Source organism: Orbicella franksi, chromosome 4 (assembly GCF_964199315.1).
Source record: "Orbicella franksi chromosome 4, jaOrbFran1.1, whole genome shotgun sequence".
Classification (NCBI taxonomy): domain Eukaryota; kingdom Metazoa; phylum Cnidaria; class Anthozoa; order Scleractinia; family Merulinidae; genus Orbicella; species Orbicella franksi.
In genome coordinates, this window is record NC_138148.1 from 8,953,435 (window position 1) to 8,977,113 (window position 23,679).

At 39.7% G+C, this 23,679-nt stretch overlaps 1 protein-coding gene across 1 annotated transcript; it reads right to left on the reverse strand.

Annotated features, from left to right (window-relative positions):
• Positions 1-4,431: 4,431 nt before the first annotated feature.
• Positions 4,432-22,995, reverse strand: LOC145484406 (transmembrane protein 62-like). Its single transcript, XM_081463024.1, has 14 exons — positions 19,885-22,995; positions 19,226-19,337; positions 18,396-18,533; positions 17,403-17,448; positions 16,191-16,347; positions 15,210-15,328; positions 14,431-14,553; positions 13,548-13,703; positions 12,747-12,909; positions 11,320-11,430; positions 10,851-10,935; positions 9,526-9,633; positions 8,064-8,182; positions 4,432-7,847 (listed from the first exon to the last, which is right to left on the reverse strand). Exons 1-14 carry the CDS (start codon positions 20,068-20,070, stop codon positions 7,539-7,541), a joined length of 1,932 nt encoding a protein of 643 aa, XP_081319150.1. The 5' UTR covers positions 20,071-22,995; the 3' UTR covers positions 4,432-7,538.
• Between the last annotated feature and the right edge of the window lie 684 nt (positions 22,996-23,679).

Here is a 23,679-nt window from a genome sequence, read left to right on the forward strand (position 1 = left end):
CCATAAAAAGTCTGATGTAATTGAGCAAAATCATCACAATGCAGACCACATAAAAAAGGAATATAATAATAAAAATTATTTTGACACTATATGTACTAGTAGCTGTTTTGTTGAGTATGTACACTATCAGAGTGGTAAACAAGCTTGAAAGCCAAGTTAAGAGCGTTGCCTTGACGACACGTGTGCTTGATCACCTCACGTGATTACGGTACCACATTGGTCTGCTCATTGCTAGGTAGCGGTCTCTGCTTATCATGGCCAGGTTACTGAGCGTTGCCAGGTAACACAAAATACTAAAGCATGTTTTCTCGATACTTTCCTTCAGGCACATGTATGGATGGAGGAGAGTAAAACTGTTTCTTACTAAAGTAAACAACGCCCAGATCAAATCACTGATTGACAAGCTGCATAGCATCAGAAGTGAAGGATGTTGAAGTGATTTAGTCCGTGTTACAGTGATGAAGACGAGCGCGTTAGAGATGAAAGACATTACCGCCAGGAGCGTGTTCAATGGTACGACCATGTGGTTACTTATGTCTCTTATCTGGTGCTGTAGATCTGCTGGAAGGTTGGGCATCAAACATGTTTGATAAGGAAAGTTACTGAAGTTGGTCGACTGGTTTCCTGAGATCATCTTTCTGAAAAAAAGAAAAGAAAACCAATCCGGGTTGACAAGCAATTTCATGGAATATATTTAACAAATTAGTGTCTGGAGGGAGGGGATGGTGGCCGTCAAAGTTTTTGTACGAGGATGCTCCACCTCGAAGTCCAAACATTTCAGCCTTTTATATAACATTTTTGACAGAGGGGGTAACCGTTTCAAAAACCTTCCACTAAAAATGATGTAATATATCAAACACGAGAGACAGAGTTTCATCGGGATATCCAAACACCGAGAATAGAGTTGACAATACGACTGCATTGAGTGTTTGATATATCTTCTCAATCGAAACCAAAACTAAGGAGTAAACGGGGAAGTAAAATCGTCAAAATCTATGCTAATTAAGACCGGGTACCCAAAGCCCCTTCACGATTGTGATTTTCTTTGTTTTAACTTGATGAATTATTAATGAGTTTGAGAAGCCCTTTCCACATATCTGCAAAAAACAAACTGTATTACTTTTCTTAAGACTTGATTCAATTTGCCTTTAAAATTTTTCGATGACTCGGCTATTAGCTTTTATGTGGGGACAATATTTCATCAGGCATCATTCATCTCGGAGAAGAGACTTGAAAATTAAATTGCAGAGGACGAAATTCTAGTTGTTTTATATATTTTCTCAATAGAAATGGGAACTAATTAAGAGGAAACGTAAAAATCATCGGAAAAAAAAAACTTGATACCACATGATAGCAGCTTTGAGCTGAACTTTAATAATCGCCAAATCTATTTTGTTTTGCTGTTCACTGACAATGGATTGAATAACTGATAGCTTTAAGGCGTTCACGGACAAAAAAATAATGAAGACTACGAAATGTTTGGAAACGGCATTCGCGTGGAATTAATTTTCAATCTCATCAGTTTGTGTTTTTAAACTAAATTGAAAATGAGCAACTAAGAACGTGCGGTTTCCCTTCCTACGGCTTACATCAATCTATACGATGGTAATTTAGCTAGGGCACACCCTCTGTGACATCACTGAAGGGTTCGTTTTGGAAGAATATCCGTTCTCGGGTCAGATAGATATGAAATAACAGGAAAAATGGTCTTTTTATGGGAAAATTTCACTTGAAACTTTTGTGAACAATAGGAAATTTGGGCAACATTAGCGCCTGTTGTTTTCGGAGAGATCATAAAAATATCGTTTCGGGTGCGAAAAACTATGGTAGTTAGAATTCCAGGAAAGACAACAGCCACACTAGCTTGTTGTAGAACTGCTAATATTATAATTATCACTGCAAAAACCTTAAACGATATGGAGGAGAAAAAAAACAAATTCTAGCCAACAACACCCAAAATGTTGCACCTAACAATGTTGCGATGTGTTGGGTTGAAATGTTGTGATCGTTTGGCCGTGGCTTGATGATAGCTTTACAATTGCAGCTTTTCTTAAACGAAACTTTTGGCATAACTTCCGATATATGGTAAATGAAATACTTGCCGTCTGTGGGAATAACACCCTGAGTAGCATGCTTAGTTCTGACTTGTTCAGTTGCTTCTCGTTAAATGCGAAATGGCTGTTACGTAATTGGAACAAATAAACGGTTACCTGTCTTGTGAAACTTGCAATAATTGGTGCTTCCAGAATTGTTGACGATGTAGCAGTAGATACAGCGCTTATATAGTCTTCTACATTCACTCGACTCTCGATCTCCACCGTTGCCCTAAAACAGACGATCGATGGAAGATCGAGTCCACTAAACATTCGGTTTCCAACGCTCATTGATTCACACTAACAGCCCGTTTGACATTGAAATAAGATGAATACTCGGAATAAAATAAAAACAGTGACACCTGCGGCTAAGGTATAATAAAGTTGCCAAGGAAATCTGGAAAGGAAAATTGTTCTGTTTCTGTTCAATTTACAATATTTGTCCGCTTAATTTCCGGGGGGGGGTGCACTCCACAAGGATATACGGGGTGGCTCCGCCACAAGTTAAAGTCCAATGCCTTAAACTTTGGTATACCATTTTGACAGAAAGGTTACTCCTTTCGTATACATTTTGTTGAAAAAAGGTAACCTTTTCACATACCTTCTTAAGAACATTGCATCCCTTTTCCAAACCCTTGGAATGAGGTTAATAAACAATTTTACCGGAGAACATCAAGCATAGCCAGAGGAAACGTTAGCCAGAAAAACAAGTACATATTCAGCTCGTGTTCACGTTTGACTTAAAGCGCAGATTTCCCTACCCTTTCATACACCTTTTAAAACTTGTGAAATCCCTACCCTGTTATATACCTGAAGCCTGAAAAAGGTAACCCTTCGGGCGGAGCCTCCCCGTAAAGGACATTACAGGAAGGTCCCCCCGGGGCTTATTTGAGTGTCCCCAATTAGTACAGCAGTGGTAAGCAGTTCGACAAAGTGATTAATTATTGTTTTTATTTTGTTGCAAAACAAGGCCATTGACTTCGCTGGAAGTTTTTAAATCTGCCTTCTATCAGTGGTAGCCAATTCGGTATTAGTCGCGCTAATGGAGGAAGTTGCAAAATCACATTCGAATGGGACAGAAGGCGGCATTGTTCTGAAGAATGGCAAGGCCTCCCTTAATTTCACACGCAAGAACATGCAGATCATGGTTAAATTTAGCCGGCTTCACGAATAATTAATTTAAACTGATTTGATAAGTATAATCAGCGAAAAATGGTTTCAATGGCTTTTTTCAAAAGTTAATCGAACTTCGACTTCGTGTCGAGTTTTTCTTGATTTGCAGTTCAGTACACTCTTTCTTTCTTACAAGAATATGTTTTGTAAGAATGACGAGGCCCAAATTTGTGAAATTTTAAGAATATTTTAAGAATAAACCCGAAGCTGAGACTTTGAAAAGAATATAATTTTGTATTGAAAATTAGCTGAAATACCGTGGATACAATGATATGTTTTTAAGTAAACCGTATAAAATTCTTCCTTTCTTTAAACGGCAAAACTAGCCAAAAAGCAACAAAAACCGCACTAGCCGTATGTTAGATGATGCTCTTGTTCCTGCAGGCTGGCTCCAAAGTTACTTTAACATCATCCAGACACCAAATACATTCGAAGATAGAAATGTCATACGCTATAATCCAAGAATATTCACAACAATATTTTCAGCCTAAAATCGACGGAAAAATAATAACATTCAGACTCGGCCAGAAAAAACAATATTCTTATAAATAAAAAGTGTATTAAAGTAAGAACGAAAGTCAACTGCGCACAGTTGTGCAATGGCAAAATCTAGATTATTTTACGTTTAACGATAGGGTTTCCGAAAATCAATGTCGCGGACTGAGAAGATAAAGGCTGTTGTGAGATATTAGCTTTTATCTTTTTTTTTTCTCCAGCTTCTCAGCGGTCCGCAATCCTAAATCCTTGAATCTGATTGGCTAATCGCATGTAATCGCGAGCGCTTCAGTTGTCCGGATTTTCCCATGCGGATCCTGAGTACGGACCGCTCCGAAATTTCCAATTTTGGCAACTTTACACCATAAAACAACGGAAAATGTTGTAAGCAAAAAAAAAAAGCTATTAAAGCCTTTTTAATCACTTTTTGCGCCCAAAATGCCAAACACACACGTACGGCAGATTTGAACTGAACGAATTTAATTAAAAGTCAATTCAAAGGCTGCTTTCAAAGCAATATCGTAGAGAAAAAAATTAACACGTTATTTGCCGGCCTTAGTTGGTCAGTATTGCGTACCCAAGACCTCTGGTACAGTTTTTCCCATGTGGAGCTCCCGGCAGGCAAATAACATATATATATAATAGTATTTTAATAATTTTCAGTCAAGAAAAGCCGGTTCAGTCGATGTCGAGTAGTTCGTGAGTTCAAAATGCGATTTTCTTTCGCTTGTTAAATATTTTCAACTTAAAATGCTAATAATTATCTGGAAGGAAACAAAGACAACTACTTACTTTAACTCCATTAGAGCGGCAAAAATATCTGTCGCGGTAAGCCGAATTCAAAGCACTCGCACCTGGCCATTTGCAATCAGAAGGCGGAGTAAAACCAGGCAAGAAACAAAGTATATTCCATTTGAACCTGGCAACTGTGGCCAACTGGTTATTTTTCCCTCGCGTTATTGTAACGAACGCAACCGACCATCAGCGACGGCGGCAGAAAGAAAATGATATAGCGTAAACCTGATGTCTTAAGTGTAATGTGCTGTTGTTCATCAAGAGTTCCAAATTATTTTATTTCATACTGTAAGCGTGCAGGCAACTAAAACATGACGAGAGGCTAAAGCTGCGGGAGAGACCTGGGACGAGCCTGCTCAACGGGAGCGCTTAACAAGAGTCACGCTCTAGGCAGTTTGCGGCTTCGTAATCTGCGTACCAGTTTGCTTTAGAAAACAGTCCTAAGAAAATACGCGCGCTTATTGGTTAAAAATCGTGTTTCTATAACACAGAACTACCATGAGCTGTTGACGAAATGATGGCGCGAGTAAAGAGAATTTACATTTTGATAATCAAAGTTAACAAGTTGTTTTCATTTTTTTCGTACATTTGTTTTCTAAAAGAAATAGAAAACATGTTCTCAGGGTTTCTATCGGGTTTTAGTATAAATTTGCTAGCGTTCTATTATGAATATCGTTCGCTGATTGGCTACGCTACTCACTATCTATTCTGTGATAGATAGTGAGTAGCGTAGCACTGTGACCTTGTTAACAAATTACAGCCGCTTCTTGGCGTTTTCAAAGGGTCTGTGAAGAGGATTTAGATTAAGTTTTGAACGACTAGAAGATTTATACTAAAACAATTAGATTATTCACTCTCGATTTCTATCGCGCGATAGAAATCTCGAGCTCATAATCTAATTCTTTAATAGAAACACTCGTGAAAGTTTGGGAGAACTCGAAAAAGCTGTGGAAACACTCGCCTGCGGCTCGTCTTCCCACAGAGTTTCCCGTTCTCCCAAACTTCCACTGATGTTTCTATAACTCGATAGAAACACGGTACATGTTTTCTATCTCTCAAATGTTACAGTGTTTCACGCCGTGGTTTTATAGGGAACTACAGACACTACAATGTCCATCCGCTGAAATACACTCTTGAATGGGTTATGTAACGTTCTCAGATCTATTCAATACAGTTTAAATATTTTCAAACCTTTCCATGCCAAGGCCAAGCCCAAGCATGTTGCAACTTAACAAAATTCTGTACTCTATTTCTGCCACGTTTGTCTCTGAAACAATATGGAACTAGTGCTGTCAGCAGTATCAAAGTCTAAGTTCCCAAACAAAACTCCAGAAAATAAATCACTCCTTCAGACTGTTTTGTGTCATTTATTTGAAGTAACATACCCCTTCCAGTAAGTAAAATAAGTTGAAAAAGTAACATACCAATTCCAGTACACAAAATAAGTTGAGAAATAATTCCTGGCCCGATGTATCTGCAAAAATGCACGCACGCACACGCGCACACACACACCCACGCGCCCTTGTATCCAGGCGAACATATATCATTTACAGAAGTCAGAACCGTGACTAAGTAAAGTCGTGTAAATTTGCCTATGAAACTCTTCAGTTCAACTTTGCCATTTGTTTATGAATATAAATGAGGCCCACAGACAGACCCATTAACAATAAATTAAATACGTTAAGACTGGATGCATCAACATGTGTAAATGTAGGCGCACACGGATACACCCGCGCGCGTATCCACGCATCCATCCACGCAAACTTACATCATCTATAGATAGGCCAAAGTAGCAACTGAAGGTGTCCAAATTTACCTGAAATCTCCTCCTAACAGTTTGCAATTTGTATATGAAGACACAAATAAAGTCATTAGATCGACAAAGAAACACAAACTTAATATGAATTGTTATGAACATAGCCTGTTAATAACTATGGCTAAAAGTATAATAATTTAAATTGTTTGAATATACAATGGTCGACCTGAATTATGAGAAAATTCCAAAGGTAGTCTCGCACACAATAATGCTACCCTAGAAACGTAATTTGGAAATTAAAAAAAGTACTTAAACTAAATTTACTATAAAACTATTTTTAAATAGTTTAAAAACCCCAGGACCGGGTTGTTCGAAAGCCGCATAACACTAAGTTAGCCGAGGTATTAATTTTTCTCGAATAAAAATGTTTTTTCACTGCTTGTGTTTTGTGTAGTTTTAGATTACTCAAACTCAAAATTGATGGGCAAACAATATAAACAGACAACCTCACTGAAAAGTTCCAAAACTGAAATCAAAATTCTCGCTTATCCTGGGCTAGCTTAATCGGGCTTTGAACAACCCGGCCCAGTCCGTGATAGATTCATGCAGCAGTTTTCATAATTGCAGAGTTATGCCTTTGATAAATGTATAATAATATAATTGTAATAATTTACGCAGATATCTTTTATAAATAATCTTAATAAAACTATCCCTTTTAATACAAGAATGATCAAAATTTAATTTCTCTCTATATTGTACATATAAATTGAGGATGATGAGATAACGAGAATCTAGAACCTGGTCATAGAAAGGAACTAAGGGTTTAATGTTCTACAACTCAGTGGAATCCGTTAACTAACTTCACGAGGTTAGTTCCTTACAGTATTCCGTTAACTCAAGCCATTTTGCGATGTTAATTCTAGTGCGGGAGGACAAGTGCATTCGGGAAAGGGTAAGACTACTGCACCATCTTGAGCACACGTCGGGCAATCCAGGATTTGCTTTTCCCAAAACTACTTGGACGGCCTCAAATAATTCAGGATAAAATACTGCATTTATCTCAAAACTCTGATCTTTCAATTCTCGAATAAACAATCCAAAAAAAATTTATATTTCAGCTATTCAGTTTCAAAGATTTCAATTTCAGTTTGAATCCAAGACTCAGATTTACACTTAACAAAACCTTAAAACTATCCACTGGCCTGCCCGCCAGGTCAATAAATAAGTTATCCTACTTTGGGCCTATGAACTCTCCAGAACAAATACAATGACAATACAAGGGACCACGTCTTGGCGGGACTCAACAGAAACGCCATTAAGCCATACGTGTAACGTATATTATAACAAGATGAAGCTTGCCATAGTATCATCATCACAAACACAAAATGTTCCAGGCTTTTCCTCGGGAAGCTCAGCAAACGACCGAGGAGGGGCTGAGGAGGAGTCTCGGGAGCAGCTTTACTGACAGGTGGACGATTGTTCAGTTCCACAAAATAAGCGAGGTACAGCGTCAAGGGCAAGTTGAACAGAACTAGCTGCAGATTCAACAGCATAAAATAACACCAGTAAAATTCGCCGCACGTCACTTTACGCTGGTTACGCTAGTCACATTAGTCACACAATTACTTAATACATATACAAGAAATTGGTTTGTCATCGGATTCCATACGATCCTTTTCTAACAAGGCAAGGAAAAAAAAACACACACACAACAAAACCGAAAAAAACCTAATCAGGCTTCTCTCTTTTACCTGCATGATCCCGTAGTAATACGTCAGGGAGCCTGGAATCCAGTGTTGCTTTAAATACATTCCATGCACAAACAGAGCACCAAGATGGCCGCGCATCATTTCACCCACAACCCAGGGACCTGGGAAAAAACGTATTCAGATTGGCCAATGTCGCAATATAAAGAAATGCCGAACCGCCTTAATAATAAACAATCACATTATGAGCTCGAGATTTCTATCGAAATCGAAATCGAGAGCGAATAACCTAATTGTTTTAGCAAAAATCTACTAGTCGACCGTTCAAAACTTTACCCAAATCCTCTTCACAGACACTTCGAAAACGCCACGAAGCGGCCGCCATTTTGTTAACAAGGGCACACTGCTACGCTACTCACTAGTTATCACAGAATAGACAGTGACTAGCGTAGCCAATCAGAGAACGGCATTCGTGATAGAACGCTAGTAGATTTATACTAAAAATCAATTATTAATTAACATCTCAGATGATTGATCTCAAATGGTTGCTGAAACGGGTTTGTCTAAGGGTATTATTTAAATGAGGTACAATTTTGTACTGAGGAAAGACCGGCGTTTTCCTTTTTCCGAATAAACGGGGACGCCTTGAACCGAGCTGAGAAACCACGCATACGGACGAAAATTGACATAAAGTTTGGAATCTGAAGAAGGAAGAAGAAAAAAACGGTCAACTGCCGTTTGGACATTCCATTCATGTTGGGACAGTAACCGCGAGGAATTTCAGTTTCTTCTAAGAATTCCTGAAATGTTGCTAAAAGGTAAACGACCAATAACCTCGGTGTCTCCATGAACATTGCAAGAAAAGACGACTGAAGAGCGACTGCGCATAAATCACAGTCTGTTGATCGGTGAAAGCATTGGCTTTTTTCTCTCTTTTGGGTTCTTTGCCACTCTGCTTCACCAATTTAAGCGCGCAACATGAACAATTGAGCCGGGTTAATGAACGCTTCGTGCTAAACACACTGATGGGCATAGAAAACACGAGCTCCGTACTGAGGAAATACATTGGACCATATTGGTATTCTCGGTATTGGACTGGAACTAACTTGCAACCGAGGCTAATGTGGAGAGTCTTTTCAAAGGCAAATGACATTAATCTTCCCCGCATGAGCCCCCACTGCAAGCTACAATGGGCGACTAAAGTGTTGAGACACTTGGCAGTAAAATTCGATTTTCGAGCGTCTTGGACACACTTCTCCTCTCCCTTCCCCCCACAAACAATGTTGATTTTTCTTTTTCTTGGACTGCACAGACCACAGCGCATTGAATTGGGGGGCCAGGGGTATCAAAGAATTAACGCTAGATGCGAATAAAATAGAACAAGTGCTTAAATATCGAAAAGCGTCATTTCCTAAAAGTGTCTCGACTACTTTCGTCGCCCATAGTAGTTCCAGTCCAGTACCGAAAATACGAAAATGGTCTATTGGGAGACAGACATATCACCTACCTATACCAGTATAAACACCAAATGAAAACAAAGGGTAGAAGAGATCATCAGCGTGAGCCAGTAGTACCAGGCGCTTCCACCATCTCCCTAAAACACCGCACAGAAATCCTGACGAGACAAAAACACCACTTACTTCCTAACAAAATGAACTGCAAGAGCTTTGAACTCAAGGGTATCAGCAGTTGATCTAGTGTGATTGTTCGGGTGTCGATAGTTCAGCAAAGAACTGTTGTTGTTATTGTTGTTATTTAAAGTTTTGATCACCAGAGAGAACTTTATTTACAGATGAAGATGACTTCCACCCAGGTTGTCCAAAGGTCAGTCAGCAGCAACAATCCTTTTCAAGGACTAACCTCACCCGATCAGAGGATCACCGTGATCCCAATTGCAGTCGACGCAAATTGTAATATATCTCCATAACATTATAAGCAGGCATACAGTAGGGGAACGTCATATCAAATTACAGGACAACGCATCCGTTGTTTCGTGGCAGCCATTTTGAATTTGAAATACGAGGTCATCTGATGCGAGGTCTCGAGACGAAACAATTACGGGGAGGGCCGAGATTATTCGAAAACTCTCGGGGCGTCCGCTAGTCTACCGAGAATATGGTTTCCGAAGATTTCTCGGTCCCAGACCTGGCACCAGATGACCGCATATTAAAATTCAAAATGGCTACCATAAAACAGGTAGCCTGCCCTGTGAGCAGGCAAAGACGGAGACAAATGAATCATCAAGAACAGAAATTTTCTTAATGCAATCGCCAATAGCTCAAAACTACTGTACCACTCACAAACAAAAGTCTTTTTTCGAGAGAGCACGAGGCAGTATGTTTTGTCATTCTTTGAGCAAAACAACAACTCGAAAAGCTGGTGGGTACGAAAAAAGCCTGGTATACAACTTTAAAAGACCGGACCCGGTTTTGGGCGCCAAACCCAAGGCATAACCATTCAAAACAATATCACAACAAGTTAATATAAGCTAAACTCTTCCAACAGGACATAGGAAATGCGAGGAAATCCGTCACTGAGGAGAAATTTGACATTCACACTGAAACAATAAGCATTAGTAACTGGACAGAGTGGAGTTCAATTCAGGGAGTAACCCGGCGAGTAATTTTAAAACCAGTAAAACGCCCATAACTGACGTGCGATCAGCGTAGGTGTTCCATTACAGGTATCAAACTACAAAAAAGTTGTCATAAGATGCCTGTGATTGGACATTCGCGCAATCGCACGAAAATTACGTGACAAATAGGAGGGCAGAGAACCAATCAAAATCGAGAATTTTGTTATAGATATAGCTGTAATCTCTGGCACTCATACCTTTGCATGCAGATGGATCACAGTGCCTTAGCAATCCTAATCCAAGCACGATTATCCCGAAAAATACACTAAAGAGAACACGGCCCTGCAAGGAAGAATGTAGAAAATGAGTGTTTGCCTCGAACAGACCGAATGGTTGAGGGTGGGTTTGCATGAGCAACTGTTCTTTTGTTGTTTTCTCTATGCAGATGTGTAAAGGAGACTAGTATCTCATCTGGAGGGCGTGGGGAGTAAAATGTCTTTTCACTTCTAGCTACAAAGATCCACTAGTCTCTCGACTGCTTTGGTGTTACCATTATTAATCGCTTCACTGGAACTTGTGGCAATTTCCTGCTCGGTCTTTGCGTCTGCACACCGGCATGTTCATAGCTCTACAGTTTGACGAATCATCCGCTTCCGTAGCCGATACCTCGTCCTATCTATATTCCATCCAGCCCTCTCAGTCAGTCAATAAGGCCATAGTACTCACCAGAGTGAAGAAGTCAGTTAACAAAAGAAAGGCTGGAATTAGATCCAGTGTCGGCCGAGATCCGTCCAAGGAGAACAGCTGAGTCCGCTGTGAAGCTCGACCAGCAGAATCCTGTGCAATAAAGCATTTTGCCAAAATAAATCATTTCTTCACTAGACAGATCATAGGTAGCAATGCTAAAATATATGAAGCTGTTCCCAAATCTGTCAAACACATGTATAGAGATATAATAAATATCTTACTAGATCCGTCTCGGTCCACATTGTAAGTTATGGAGCGATTTTTTTCCCTCTTCGACTTATGGCACTGCTTCGCGCCTGGGCCATAAATCGCAAGGAAAAAGCTCGGTCCGTACTGTAAGTTACGGACCGAGAAGACGAGGTTAGTAAGAGGTAGTTATTTCATAGCTTTATTTTTCTTTATTTATCATAAAATGATGAAAATCACATCAGATATACATAGTCACACACTACGCCGGGAAGTTTGAAAACGCAGCTTTATTTCTCCGGATAGGCCTACCGTCTACACTAATCCGTAACGAAAACGGAGCTTTTCGAAAACGTTCTTCAAACCGGAGGAATTTGAAAACGCCGGTTTTGCGTCTTAATGTGGACGGAAAACATTTTGAAAACGGAGTTTTTCGAAAACCATATTGTCAGGATGATCACGTGACTTCCCTGCCCGAGTTTTCCTCAAACACAAATCTAAAATGACCGGTGGTTGTTGTGTTTTCAAATTTCTCCAGCGTAGTGTGGACGGAAAACATTTGATGCGTTTTCAGAATGAAAACGCTGATTTCAAATTTCTTCGGCGTAGTGTGGACGGGGCGTATATACCGCAAATCCTCAAATTAGCGCCCCCCCCTCGAATAAGTGCCCCCTCGAATAAGTGCCCCCTCGAATGAGTGCCCCCTCGAATAAACGCCCTCCTATCGGCCAAAATTTGAAATAAGCGCCCCCTCACCTTCGCCCATTTTGTGGACGAGTACTGAGCCAACAAAGAATGTATAGTTTTCGTCGTGTGGTATTAGATTTGCACATTGTTTCAGTTTATGAACACGTTAAGTGAACACGTTGAACACGTTAAGTACTAACGGCGCCGCGATTTAAACTTAAGGATCAGCTTTTTATGTCGATAAACAGCTTATGTTGTTGTTTACGCGCAGATGATGTATTGAAAAAAACATTATCATGTCAGGCCACGATTTGGGAAAAATTAAATAAGCGCCCCCACCTCGATTAAGCGCCCCCCTCGAATAAGCAACCTCCATTTTCTCCAAAATTTGAAATAAGCGCCACGGGGTTTAATTCAAGGATTTACGGTAACAGTCCCGGTTTTAGAGCTAGTTCGTCGTGACGCGGTATGACGGTCTCGCAAGACTCGCACCCAAGCAGTGTACCTCTTGCGACTAATAACTAATTCCTTACCTGAACCTTTACAGTGATTGAATGAATTCCTGAAGAAAACTCGGCAGGATTCCACCGACATACAAACAGTGCGCCTTGAGCGCGAGTAGCCTGTGAGTTGAGAGGTTTACCATCGATTTCAACAACGACAGACTCGATAGGGACAGGAGAGAAAGCCAGAAATCTGAAACAACAATGAGATATGGTTATATACATTGTTTTATTTTTCTTCCAGCTCTATTTCTCGCTTCCATGCTCTCATTCTCGCCTTGCAATGCTGCCTTTCCTGATGGCCTCACCTGAGGACAAAACTCAGGCTGCCAAGCTATTTTGCTGTTTTATATTTAACAATGAGATTATGAGCTCGAGTCAACTACCACGCATAGAAATCGAGAGAGAATAATCTCATTGTTTTAGTATAAATCAACTAGTCGATCAAAACTTTATCTAAATCCTCTTCACAGACCTGTCTTATAATTAGTTGCTTAGTTCAGACCGATGTTAAAGGCATTGTGACGGGCTTTTGTTGATGGTCTTATCGATAACGATGAAAAAGTACCTTCTTCAATAAACGTACGTGCAAAAAATATAACCCTAATACCCTGGTTATGTGATAGGTTTTCATCACGCGGGATACAAAATTGCGTTGAAAAAGTACCCGACTCAAGAGTAGAGTGCAAAACCCATGCCCTCCAGGTATTTGAGACCAAAATGGCCAAAATCGATACCCTATCTATGACCATAACAGCTAAAAAAAGCATGCCCTTTGAAGCCGCGCATACCTACATATACATGTATATAGCCCATATAGTTGAGACGTACCTTATGTGAGAGGATTTTCTCATTCTTCCTAAAGGTTCATATGGCGGCATGATATAATGCGCATCTTTAGGGTTGGTGATGAGCACAACAGGCCATGTGTTCAGACGGACATCCACAAATGAGAAAATGTCATGATCAATTGCTACCACCCTGTAACTAAACCACACCAAGGAGAATATGTTATGTTACTAGTAAAGCAAACCAGTATACATACATGTACTGGCGCAGTTTTAAACTGAGTGTTGTGACACCAAAACCAAAGTAATCACCCTGGCCAATCACAAAGGACACAGACAATCCAGTAGCCTGTTCCAGGCCCTCACTCAATGGGCACTATTCCCGCTCATCGCCCGCACGCTTTTTCGATCACCCCCACTGATCAAGAGCCTGGAACAGCCGAGCAATCCAGTGAACAAATCAAAGCTTCAAGCGAAAACGTGTGTGAGCGAGTCGCACTTGGTTTTGGTTTCACTTCAGATTGGCTGATAACGTGGCGCGGGTTTTTTTAAGCCAATTGCTTAGGGCAGTAGTACAAAACCAAAGCAAATGCGGACGACGCTCTCTCCGATTATTTGTTCCCATCTCCCGATAACTTGAACTCCTGAGTGCCTTTCTTGATTTCCCTTTAAGGTTTGAGCTGTTGGGAGTCAACTGTACTTGTGTCCATAGAATCACATGTATACATAGAATAACAGATATCTGCCTCCTGCCTCTAGAAAACTCAAAAGTCATGATGTTTAGTTGAACAGGAGGAGAAGAGGATGGGTATCAGTACAAAGTCATTGCAAGAGCCTCCTACCAGGCCAGCGACAAGATTTAACAATCTTAATGGCTTACTCATTGGCCTACAAATTTCCCTACCCCTCTCCCCAGCTTTTCTTACTTCCTTGTGTCAAGCCAGTCCCCTAGCTCCAGTTCCAAGTGGCCATCAACATGAACAGCATGCATTTTGGGGACGACTTCTGCCAGTGTGTGAAGATGACCACACAGGTAAACAGCTCCAGTCCTAAAATAAACATGTATAATGATGTAGTTGGGGTTGATCAGGATCCAAACTCTCAAAAACTGCTTAGCTATAGCCTCCAGACTTGTTGGTTTTTTTTCAATAAGTTTAGTTGTGACTGACTCAAACCAATGAGTGACAGACAAGATAATAACAATAATGAAGATATTTTAAACAGGGAGCCTATGCCACATGTGGTTTTCAGAGTACATCGGTGTAGGTAGCCCCCTACACAGACACTCTTTGGGCTCATCAAACAATCTTCCTCAAGACTGCGTGACGAGCCCAAAGAGCGTGTTTAGGTGTACATCGGGGTGTAGGTGAATGATGTGCTGTCTTATAAGGTAAAGTCTGCATACAAGCCAACTGGCCCATCAGTATGGAACTTGCCCTGGTTTCTATGGCATGAAGCAACTAGGAGTATTTGTACTCTGCCCTGGATGGGATGCTAGTCCATCGCAGGGTTACCCCCAGCATTAAGTTCACCGGTACCCATTTATACACCTGGGTGGAGAGGGGCACTGTGAGAGTAAAGTGTCATGCCCAAGAACACAACACAATGTCCCTGGCCAGGGCTTGAACCCAGACTGTTCCATCAGAGATGAGCACACTAACCGCATGAGGCCACTGCACCTCTCATTTGCTGTGTTGTAACTCACCTTAAAATCTTTCTAACATAAGGTGTTGTTGTGACTGAAAAAGGGTGGTGTCCAAACCAAATTGTCATGTTAAATGATTTGCTGGTATCAGCTAGTCTCTCCATTTCATTGATACGATCCTGGAGGAAGGTAAAAATTAAAATTTGTCACCTCAATAAATAACAGTGAAGCTGTCAAGTGTATAGCCACAGTAAAGGCATAGCAATGCTGTATAGGTCTGTCTTGTCCCTGGTTGAGTTGACACAAACAATACTTTACTTTGTTCTTATGGAGAAGATCACATAAGGACAAGTCAGCTCAATAGTCTGCTGTGCATAATTCAGGGTCAGATTTGAATTAAGTTTGTTGTCTCTCATCTTAAGGCTGGTTTTTACTAGAGCAAAGGAGACTTTAAGTCAGAGTTGTAATTGGAGGTGCAGAGTGTATGATCTTGTGAAAATCAAACCAATGGAGTTCAAAGTAGAATGCTGATTCCACCAATGACTCTGGCACTTATGATCTATATTGTCAGCATCGGAAGAAAGAGAAGAATAAACCAATCACATTACTTGATTCTGGGCATTGCAATTCCAGGTTGGTTCTTCCACTTTTGCTTAGGACTCAGATAATCTAGTTTTCACTGATTCATCCAACTTCGATCCCATCGAGCTTATGACTGACTCTACTTAAAACTCCGATCCTCAATTTTCACTAGGTCATAAGCATTCTTCAACTCCAACTCTGATTCAAGATTCTGTCACTAGTGAATACTACCTTTACTAGCTACGGGTTAAAATTTTTAGTGCAATGTTTGTTTTTAGACCCCATTCTTAAAACCCAACAATAAAACCAAAGTTTAAAGTAATTTATGCACAGCTCAAACATTAAATCAATTAAGTTTAAAAATGTACAATGTAAATTGCTATCATGGGATAGGCCCTTTAACAATTAAACTAAGTTAATAATTTTTTGATTTCTTCAATAAAAAGTACTCTTCCTTACCTGATCCACGTGTCCAAAGAAATTAAACGGTCTCCGCGGTCCAGGATTAGGATTCAAATCAATACCGTTGAAAGCGTAGGAACCAAACTTGGTGCTGTATATGTACTGGTATGGCATGGAACCTCTCCTTGCATCCAGACCACTGGATGAGTAATCTCTGAAATAATTCAAGTAAAGTGGATGTTAGTAACAAAAGGTTATACATGTTAAAACCATTTTAAAGGTTTCAGGGGAAAAAAGCAAAAAGAAAGCTGGAGAGAAAGAGAGGAGCCGCTGCAGATGGAGTCTTACACTGCCAGTTCCAAACAGCTCTGCTGATGTTGGCTCCTGAATGTGATGTGAACCTGCTCTCTACCGCCTGGGCAGAATAAAACAAAGGAATATTTCTGCCCAATCAGGAGCCAACATTCACAGAGCTGTTTTCAAATTGGCACAGTAAGACTCTGTCCAAAGGAGCTACTTATTTTCTATCTGACTTTTCTTTGCTGATTTTTCAGTATCATTTCAACTTGCCCTTTCCTTGTTTCCAAAGATGATAATTAATCCATGTGTTAATACTACGTGCATTTGCCCATACTCACTGGGTGTCTGGAAAACCTGAATAGCGAATAGCAAATAGTCGCGAATAGCGAATAGCAAATAGTTCCAAATAGTGCGAATAATCTTGAATAGTGCGAGTAGTGGCAAACAGTCACAAAAAGTGGCAAATAGTGACAAATAATAATAACGAATAATATAGCCACCGCTTTAGATCTAATATCCTGCATTAATTAATTATCCAAATAAGCAACAGAATTTCAGTGAAATTATTATCTTTTCTTCTCCGGACTCAGGCTAGGGTTGTCCATCACTGACATTAAGGATAAGGATAACCTAATAAAGACATATTTACGCTTTTGCAGTGGTTAAAACAGAAGAAATTACATTTAGAAACACCTTTTATCCTGATAAGCGTCTGTGCTTTTTAGCAGGAAAATCCCATCCCACGTTGCAGTGAGGTTGACTGCCAGATACTGGGTACCCTATTTGCTACGATTTGCCACTATTTGCCACTATTCACCACTATTCGAGACTGTTCACCACTATTTGCACTATTTGAGACTATTCACACTATTCGTACTATTCGCTATTCGCTATTTGGACTATTCACTGTTTGCCATTTGCGACTATTCGTTATTCGCTATTCGGGTTTTCCAGACACCCCATACTCACTTGAAGAAGTTCTCATCACTTGTAAGCGAGGGAACACTAAATGCATCTATCGAGAGATAAAGAGGTAGAAAAAAGTAACTACTGGCATTAAACAAAACTGGACAACATCACTAATTTCAAAAATTAACTTGACTTCCAATCATTAAATTATGTAGCAGACTGCATGGAGGAAACTATTACTTACCGGTAACATTTAAAAAACTTGAGCAGTAAAAATCATTTACTTTATATCAAAAACGTAATATACATGTACTCAACGACAATGAAGTAAAACAGGGTGTCTGGAAAACCCGAATAGCAAATAGCTAATAGTCGCGAATAGTGAACAGTGAATAGTCCCGAATAGCGAATAGCAAATAGTACGAATAGTGTAAATAGTCTCGAATAGTGCGAATAGTGGCGAACAGTCTTGAATAGTGGCAAATAGTGGCAAATCATAGCAAATAGGGTACCCAGTATCTCGCAGTCAACCTCGCAGCCACGTAGGATGGGATTTTTCCATTAAAAAGCACAGACGCTTATCAGGATAAAAGGTGTTTCTAAACGTACATGTAATTTCTTCTGTTTTACCCGCTGCCAAAGCATAAATACGTCTTTATTAGGTCATCCTTGTGTTTTCTATTTTCTTAATGTCGGTGATGGACAGCCCTAGCCTGAGTCTGGAGAAGAAAAGATAATAAATTCACTGAAATTCTGTTGCTTATTTGGATAATTAATTAACGCAGGATATTAGATCTAAAGCAGTGACTATATATTGACAACCATTTGTCACCATTTGCCACTTTTTGCAACTGTTTCGCCACTATTCGCACTATTCAAGACTATTCGCACTATTTGGGACTATTCGCTATTAGCTATTCGCGAATATTCACTATTCGCTACTCGGGTTTTCCAGACATCCAGTGAAACAGTTACTTTACCATGAAACTGATTTCTAAATTTATTCAAAGATGCTTGTATTATTCCAACCATATAAGTTCTAAATTCCCTTACCATGATTTCCTCTCAAGTCTAACCATTTAGTCTTGTCTTCAACTTTTGTTTCTTTTAGCACATTGTAATATTCCTCCCATTCTTCTTTGTACTGCTTAGAGCCAAGTCGATACACATCCTTTGCATCTGTCAAGTCGCCTGGTAAAAATAACGACACTCCATTTCACCGTTTCACTATTAATTATTACTGATCAACACACTATGAAGCCTACACCACTTCAACTTGTCTTAACATTATTGACAGAGAGCTAAACACTGTCAAGTCAGCATTATCAGTACTTGGGTTAACTGTATATCATTTTGTGGTTATCTGGAGCACCTATATTTAGAGCCATTTAAGCTAGCTGTGGTCAACTTATTCAGGCTAACCATAACTATGTGCTACAGCTCATGACTATTTGCATGATTCACTACTAGCAACTGCCACTATTTGCTGTTCCTTTTTTTCATCATTCATCTATTTAATAATTAATTTGTTACAGCAAAAGAAAAAATTAACTACTTACAATACAAATCTGGATACTTACAATACTAACAATAACTCTATTTTTAATTTCAGTTACAGACATAACAAAGATATGGAACTTCATGGAAATAAGTCACCAGGTTACGCACATGTGTGCACTAGATGTACATACTAGTACCTTACATATGTTATGTAAGTCAAGAAACTGGCAAATTATGTTACTTTACAAAAACAAGGATCAAAGTTCAGTAATGCGTCAAACAAAATTAAATGAAAACAGAATGTCAGTTGGATTTTTAACTCCAGGGAAAATCCATCACTGTTCCCTGTTAGAAAAACACACAAATTCTAAATGCAAGCTTACCTGTAGCTAGCACGGCAACAGGCCTGATTACGTCTATATTCTCATTACAGAACTGCTTGAGATCCCTAGCTCTTTGACGATCACGGTATTTGCTGATGTGAATATCAGATATCTGTTGCGAAAAGATATGTAACAGGATCCTTCAATTTAGTCAAACAATTCCCCAGGGTGTAAAATTTTGACACAAAGTGTTATACCACCTGCTGTTTAGAGAAAATGTAAACATTAAAAGTGCAGCAGACAGGATTCTTATTTAAGCTTTAGCTCCCGGTAAGGTGGTTTCTAACTGCATATCAACCCACAAAGAAACCACAAAATCATATTATTGAGTCTAGCTTGCTTTAAAACGTAAACTATCAATATCAAAAAACGAGTTAAACGTGTACAGCTAGGGAAGATCGTCGATGGCACATAGTAGCTAAGTGCAGTACCTGAACCGGGACCCAAACCAAGTAGCCACGTGTAAAATTTTCAATTCACGTTTGCATACTTTGTAAGAGTCATCGACCTCGACTTATATTACTTGAAATGCATAAGAGAAGCCATTCTATCTAAAACAACGTGAGCATCCGAAAGTTCTGTACGAAAACGTTGTAAACGAAAAGACCGGTCGTCCGGAAACACTTTCCGTCACATGATGCAAACTGCTACGTTCTCACCTGCACGAACCAGAGAATGTTTTCCATCTTGTCGCTTGGAAATGGAGCTAGATTTGTATTTCTGTGAGGCTTGAGTGGCCTGCCGTGCCCCGTGTAATATTCTAGCAATACAGCAACAAGCCATGATGACAATAAAATGACTATTAACACGATCAACGAAAGAACTCCTTTCAACCCGACCACCATGTTGATAAAACTGAAGCCTCATTTTAATGTTGAAGTCATTTCCGGTTAATCCGGTTACGACCGGAAATGACAAAATTGACTTTGATCAGGAGGACATGGAGAGATCAATCAATCAATCGATGAATCAATCAATGAGTCAATCAATAAATCTAATTCTGGCGCTCGCGCGTGACCGTAAATCGAAAAATTCTTTCCTTGCTGAATGTGATGAGAGAATGAAAGAGTTGCCAGTAATCGGATACCCGTGTTTGCGGAAAGAACTCTGGGATCGTCAGGGGGCAAACATTGCAAGTCGCTAGAAGGAAATGTATGGCGAAAAGTTGTTTCGACGCCCAAAAACATGGTTTTGGGGAGAGATCAACGCTTTTTCGCCGTTATTTTATCGCAAATGGATTTTGGCAATGTTGATACATGGCAAATGTAAGTTTTTGTTTGAATAACCGTGAAATAAGGGATAAAATTTACCGATAAACTCCCTTTTGCTTGCGTGAGGTTTATTGTGAAATACATTGAAGAGAATATTTAAAATTTCAATACACGCCTGATCACGAGAGGCTACCCGGAGCAAATGGTAGAAAAGACCCTCCGAGAAGTTAAATATTAAGACAGAAAAGAAGCTCTAAAACAGAAATCGAAAATTGCAGAAGGAACTACTACCCTTTGTGTCGGGCAATTCCACTCAAACGTCAATACCAAACTTTGGAAAGCATAATCGCGCACAAATGGCACTTTCAACTACAAATACTCAGAGATATACTCAAGGAGCTACCCTTGATCTGTTATAGAAAAGGAAAATCACTGAAATACGTGCTTGTAAAAGCAAAACAAAGGCTTTGAGCAACACAGTAGCCACACAGCATGAGTCGCGCGGACTCATTTGTCATTAAATCAACCCCAGACAGTACAATGATCGCCACCGGGCTTATTTCCAGTACTATTTGTACGACTGAGCTTTCAAATGGCCAAAAGTAGCCTGTACACAACTTAAAAGGCTTTACTGGGTTATTTCCTTTCGATTTATACCTAAATAATTTTGTAATATTTTCAGACCATTACGCGATGTAAATTTCACAATAAACCTCACGCAAGCAACGGAGTTTATCGGTAGATTTTGCCACATATTTCACGGTTATTCGAAGAAAAACTTACATATTCCACATATCAACATTGCCCAAATCCATTTGCGATAAAAACGACGGCGAAAAAGCGTTGATCTCTCTCAAAAATCGTTTTCTTGGACCTCGAAACAACTTTTCGCCATACATTTCCTTGTAGCGACTAGCAATGTTTGCCCCCTGACGATCCCAGAGTTCTTCCCGCAAACACGGGTATCCGATTACTGGCAACTCATTCATTGTATACAAGTGAAGATGGAACCTTTCGCTTTATCATTGTTCATCTTTCTCCCAGTTTGTAGCGCAGTGTTTGCAATATCCTTCCTACGTCATTTTCCCGAGAAGCTTAGCACTAAAAATAGAGGTAAAAAAAAATAGAGGTAGCCATGTTGCATGGCAGGAACAGTTAGTAGATCATTTTTCCTGTGGGCAAAAAAATGTTCTTTCTGATACAAAACATTTTCATTATTCATACCATGCAACATGGCTTCCGTGCAAAACCTCAAAAGCTTATGCGCGCGCCTTCTACATTCTATTTGTCGCTCGGGCTCTCGTGATCAGACGCACCTCCGCACCGGCTTCGCGAAACAAGAGAAAGACTGGAGGCGAGTCAGCTCCAATAAGCACAGTTAGTTTTTCCTAGCAAAGGGCGCGGAAGAGGCAATTACAAAAACTAGCTTGCCCCTTGCAAGCTCATGAGCTATCTCTGGACCATCTCCGGTTAAAAAAAACAAGAAGATCTGTTAGATCTTATAACCGCGCTTTTAAAATTTAACTGTTTTCTTAGTACTACAGTCGCAACGCAGTGCATATTCCAAAGCAATCTTTGATGATTCATTGATTACTGTAGACATCACAGCACTTGATCAACATAAACTCTATTATCGCACCATCAGTCGTAGCCGTTGTGACATCTCCGATGACGTAATAGTCTTAATCTGGAAGTTTCTTCGGGATATGTATGGGCATGAAGATACGAACACTATTACAAACCGCTTTCTTTCTTTAAAGTCACGATTAAATTTAATTGTTTTTTTCCCTTGAGTTAAGGGTTAGCAAAGAAGTCATACGAGTCACATAATTCAAGAATTGCGTTATCTACGGCTATCTTTAGTACGGTGGTTATTTCCCTATCAATGACGTAATCTTTGCACGTTCTGACACGTTCTTTGCTTGGCTTCCAAACATTTAATTTTCTTTCCGATCTATGAACTCGCTGCGATGAAACAGTCAAAGGATTTACTTCATTTGCCTAAAACCGCAAGAAATACTCGCAAAATTACAAATAAATTAATCACCGTCGCTTCTGCCGAAATAAACTTGCAAAGTAAACACGATCTTATTTGTCACGTAGCGAAAGTGAAAGCTGCAACGTCAGCGCATTCCATGGCTGACGTAATACCTTTTTTCAGCGTATTTATTATTCCCTTTAAATCCAACGCTTTGATAAAGCGAAAAGAAAATATATTTTACCCACAAAAAAGAAAACAATATCCGTAAAATTGTTCGTGTGTTTATGTTTTAACAGCTTCTGGCGGAAAAACATCACACGTTGCGTGACTCAAAGTTTGGCCGAGCGGAGGTCTGCGTCTGGTCACCGACAAAAAAAATACAAACAAGAAGATCTGTTAGATCTTATAACCGCGCTTTTAAAATTTAACTGTTCGCTTAGCACTACCGTCGGAACGCAGTGCACATTCCAAAGCAGTCATTGATGATTCTTTTCTTACTGTAGACATCACAGCACTTGATCAACACAAACTGTATTATTGCACCATCAGTGGTAGCCGTTGACAAATCTCCGATGACTTAATGGTCTTAATCTAGAACTTTCTTCGGGATATGTATGGGTATGAACGATATCAACGACACAATAACAACACTATTAACAACAGCTTTCTTTCTTAAAAGTCATGATTAAATTTAATTGGTGTTTTCCACGAGTAAAGGGCTAGCAAAGTAGTCACACAAGTCATAAAAAAACCCTATCCCGACCGATGTATCGATTTTGGTCACTCCATTGACCACAGATTGAAAACGTGACAGAAAATTGGCGTTACTTTTGATTCTCACCAAATTTGTCGTATCCCCCCCCTCGGGAGAATTTTGTTAAGTTAGCTAATTTAGTATGCAAGCCACCGTAATGGCGGTCGCTGCCGGCGAAATGTTTATTTGCTCAAAATTGGGGCAAAATCTTTCGGAGATGGAAATCAGGACATTTGTAAGGATACAGAAAGTAATTTGGGACCGGTTGCTGGCTTCTAAGGCTGAATTTATCCAGAAGTAAGCTGTATTTTCGTTTTCGTGTCGAAAGCCACGCGATGAAATATTATCGGTTTGTTCTGCTGTCTTGTTCTGTTTTTTCTCTTTGTCGTTTTTGTAGCCTGCCGAGGCCAGTCTTTCGTCTAAATCAGTTGAAAAAGGTTCGAAAAAGATGTTCCCATTCAAGTTTAAACTCTCAGGCGATAATTGTGGAGTTTTTTGGCCGAAACGT